We start from the raw sequence: 4,444 nt of genomic DNA, 5'->3' as shown, positions 1-4,444 counted from the left end.
GTAAATTACATGTATAATTTAGCAATTTTATTACATGTTTGATATTTTTACGTAAAATATATTAATTCTTTTTAAAAAGTACAATTTTAGTCAGGTTGAGTAAAATTCAGTGTCACATTAATCGGAAATTTGTATCATTCATAAAATACAAAAATTTATACAATATATTTACAAATCTGTATGAGAATTTCAATTTTAATTTTTAAGAATCATCCTATTATTTTTTAAAGAGATACTTAATATAATTTTATTCCATATTGTAGGGAATCTATAATTAAGAGTGCTACCAATTTTTCAAATTTATATATAAAAGATCAGTTGCATAATATAAATGCTATTATGCAGAATAATGACGACGCTTGTACTTATATGCGAATACTTTTGGTTATTTACAAAATTAATAATATTAATTTTGAATATCCATTTTCACAAATATTTTAACAAATGTAGAAAACATGCAATTGGTTGCGTAATTTATTATTATTTAGATTTCTCTCTCAGGCACAAAAAGTTATGTATATACTTATATTGAACTGCCATATTTGCTTACGTATACGTTTCCCAAGAAATTATTTATGTTTATACTTGTGCAAAATACATGAACAATATATACGCGTAATTAATCTTATATGTATGTAACAATTATTAAAAGCTAAGTTATATAAGTTTACACATGCAAATTGTGTAAGATTAATATATACTTAGGCATGTTAATTATGTATTTCTTACGTTATTTCTATTAATGCGCAAAAATTCATATTAATAGATTTATTGAAAATTATTTAGTAATTATAGCTAATTGAAGACTTGTCTATTTGAAAATATAGTAAATATGTTTGTTTATGTGAAACTTTGTAGCAGATGTTTATTTTTCATTTTGCACATATATACAATACATATATAATATGAAAATATATTTTTTGTTTAAGAACATATTGAAACCATTAATATTGAAAATTTATCCATTTATACATTTATAACATGTACATACATGAATATTCATTTACAAAGTGTAACTATATTTTTTAATCCAACTTAACCCTTCCGTTGTTAATGATTTCGGCCGATATTCCAGACCAACATAGCCAGTATAGCCAGTTGTTTCCAATAGAGACAAAACATATTTATAATCAATCTCTCCTGGAGTATCTGGTTCATGCCTATCAGGAACTTGAGCTATCTGAATGTGACCTATAAAAATAATATATTGAATATATATTATTTGAATAATATGAAAATTAATATTAATATATCACTGAAACACATGAATACTTTTGATTATTTATGGTTTACGTATTAATGAAACTTATTTGTATTATTTATATTGATTAAATTGACTAAATTGTAAAATAAATTGCAATTTTGAAATTATAATACTATACATTAATAAAACATAATATATTAATAAAAGTAATAAAACTATACACAAAGAGAATCTAATTATAAGGATATAATATTATAAAGTTACTAACCTATATAAGGTAAAAAATTTTGAATACTTTTTGTAATATTACCGCAACAATGTTGTAAATGAAAGATATCCATTAACAGTTTAAAGTGTGTACTGTTTACCTTCTTCACCAAATCTAAACCTGCGATAAGAATAAAGAAATTATTTTAATAGTCTCTCGTTATGACAAAGTAAAGTCAGACAATATGAATTTAACTTATTCGTACCTTTTTGAAAATTATTCATATAGTAATTTGGTACACTGTAATTATTAATTGGTTCAATGACGACAATAATATCCTCTTTTTGACATTTTTCGATGGCGTACAACAGATTTTTTTCATAAACTACATCGTTAGCAGATGTAGGAGTTTCCACTTTTCCTGACATTACATGAATCCTGTTAAGGATAGAATTCATTATTATGAATATATAATGTGGAATATCACAAGAATTAATTACATTAATTCTTAATCGAGTTTGTGCATTATAATGGATATACTGACATTTTACAGTCCAAGGCTTTTGCATATTCTATTGTTTTCTCAATACTCCTCTTGAAATGTTCTTCTTCACCCGGGATTGCAGCAAAGCCCAATTCTCCTTTTGTAACATCACCTATCGTGGCAAATGTTGACATTAAAGCTAATGAGATTATTTTTACAATGTATAACATGAACACAACGTACCTGTGAATACATTCAAAAGTACTTGATCAACATTAGCCTTCTTTTTGGCTGCGGCAACTTGTTGAACAGAGAAGCCATATGGAAATCCACTTTCAACCGCTTTAAATCCAGCTTGCTTGGCCAGTTGATATCTCTCGATAATATTAGGAACCTCAGTGAACATAAAAGACAGATTACTGGCGAATTTTAAAGCCATGACATAGGAACTGGTAGAAACGTGCTATCTGTAAGAAAACGTTTAGCTGTACGATGTATGTACGTAACACAAATGGATATGAAATAAGCTTTCAGTCAGTCACAGCTTTCATCGATTATATAATAATTCTTATCTACGATAAGAATGCTGTAATCGAGAAAAAATTTCTGTTACCAGAAGCTAGTTTTAAAATAGAGACTCACCTGATCACAGAAGGTAAATATCTTTGAGTTGCAAAGCAAACATAAAGGTTATTTCTTAGAAAGACTCTTTCTTGTTGGAGTTCTTCGTGACGTCTATGTTTTCGCCAAAAATACAGTCATAAAAAACAGATTGGAACTTAAAACTTAAACTAATATGCACATTATACAAAAACTGGTATGTATATGGTATTCTGCACAAACATGTTGACTGCTTCCAAAATTTCTGGTTATGTCTCATGTGTCTCTCATATTCAATGATTTAATCGTTTCACAACACTGTGTCAAATATCCTTTTTTCTCTTTTCTCTCTCTCTTTTTTGAATAATAACGATCATGTGTGATTAGTAAAGAAGAATGTGATGGTAAGAAAGGGAAAACGAAACTCTCAAGAACTCTGGACAAGATTGCTCCTCCCTCCTAAGAACCGTTTTTTCTTACACTTTATCAATTCTCCTTTCTCTCTCACCAATTCCTGAATATACACAGTTGAACTTTTTTACTGTTGATCAATATACTGTCTATTTATTCTTTTATACTACTGACCATTTATAATTCATATTTGTCATGCAGTAATAATAATATATGTATATATATGTATATACACATATGTGTATGTGTGTGCAATATATATGCTACTGAGCTGGATGGCTGGATAGAAAGATAAAATTTGAAAAATATATATAATGTCTACAATGACATACATATTATGAATAAATAAAGAGGAACAAAAGTTCGATTACACATACTTACATATTAATTATACATTGAACAAAAGAAATAATCAATAAATCAGGGATTAATGTCAAATGATAAAGAAATGCTTCGAACAAAGACGTTGCAAAAGTTTTGTTTATTGGAAATTTATGAGATCTTTTTTTACATGTTTGTCAATGTTAGAGATATAATATGTTTTTCTCTCTCGGTTTTTCGAGTATTTTTTAACGCATCCAGCATGTCTCAAAATAACCTATTAAATTTTAAAATTTCTTGTCAACAGAGCAGATCGCAAAGTTATTTAAATTAGTTTATTAAAATATATGTTTTTTTGTACATTAATTTTGTACATATCTATCGGATCCACCTTTTACTCTTTGAGCATATAAAAATAAGTTATTCTATCTGCCTCCATTTAGTAGTTTATAAACTACTAAATGCATTCTTTTAAACATACTTTATTTTTTATATATTTAAATATATAGATGTATAAATAATTGCTAGACAGATACTGTTGCAAAAACAGCATCTATTTTCGCAGATAGTCATAATTTTTCTACGTATACTGATTTTTCTATTCATACATAAAATAAAACCTAATAGTAAACGATATTCCTGAGTTGATTGTTGCATATGGATACAAAATTGATACAAGACAATTTGTCTGGTAAAATATTATCGCTATGTATCAAAATTTTTCAATATAGTCGGGATTCTATTATACAAAATTGTCTTTGCGTCGCGGCCCCAGAGATAATCGATATGATTGAATGTTTTATGCGCTATTTTTTCGGTGTGCGTAACATTTGGTAAATTATCCACCAGTTTTTGAACATCCTGAAACAATTGTAGAAAGTTATGGAATAAAGACATGGTAATATACAAGATACAATGTAGCGTTAACACGTAAAGACTCATCTTGAAATAATAAAACTTACGGTGCGATGAGTAATAAAGTCATTTTCACTGTAAAAGATCGCCACAGGTACCTTTACTCTTTCAAGAGTATATTTAGGCGGTTGTGTAGATCCATAGAGGTTTAAGTTTGTTTTAGTACCATAATCAAATTTCCGAAAAGATCCTGGAAAACAAATTGCAGATTATATATAGGGCGTTCTAGTACAAATAGCTCTTTCTCTTTATTTTCTAAACTAAAAGAGATAGGTAAAAAAATCTATATATCAAAGAAAGT

General features: G+C 27.5%; 1 protein-coding gene and 1 long non-coding RNA gene across 3 annotated transcripts; both read right to left on the bottom strand.

Moving 5' to 3' along the window:
• Window positions 1-950: 950 nt before the first annotated feature.
• Window positions 951-3,085, bottom strand: LOC112455449 (putative hydroxypyruvate isomerase). Of its 2 annotated transcripts, XM_025017358.1 has the most exons (6): window positions 2,539-3,085; window positions 2,140-2,363; window positions 1,957-2,068; window positions 1,678-1,850; window positions 1,473-1,592; window positions 951-1,191 (listed from the first exon to the last, which is right to left on the bottom strand). In XM_025017358.1, exons 2-6 carry the CDS (start codon window positions 2,333-2,335, stop codon window positions 1,004-1,006), a joined length of 789 nt encoding a protein of 262 aa, XP_024873126.1. In that variant the 5' UTR covers window positions 2,336-2,363; window positions 2,539-3,085; the 3' UTR covers window positions 951-1,003. The 2 variants fall into 2 exon arrangements, with proteins under 2 accessions (XP_024873126.1, XP_024873127.1); XM_025017359.1 differs by lacking the exon at window positions 2,539-3,085 and having other exon boundaries at window positions 2,140-2,444.
• A 284-nt stretch (window positions 3,086-3,369) lies between these two features.
• LOC112455458 lies at window positions 3,370-4,364 on the bottom strand. The gene is made up of 2 exons (XR_003040860.1): window positions 4,191-4,364; window positions 3,370-4,089 (listed from the first exon to the last, which is right to left on the bottom strand). It is a non-coding gene; the product is annotated as an uncharacterized LOC112455458 (long non-coding RNA).
• Window positions 4,365-4,444: the final 80 nt, after the last annotated feature.

This window comes from Temnothorax curvispinosus, unplaced genomic scaffold (assembly GCF_003070985.1).
Source record: "Temnothorax curvispinosus isolate PA1 unplaced genomic scaffold, ASM307098v1 QBEX01006096.1, whole genome shotgun sequence".
NCBI lineage: Eukaryota > Metazoa > Arthropoda > Insecta > Hymenoptera > Formicidae > Temnothorax > Temnothorax curvispinosus.
Note: the sequence above shows the minus strand (reverse complement) of the source record. Positions and strands in the feature narration are given on the sequence as shown.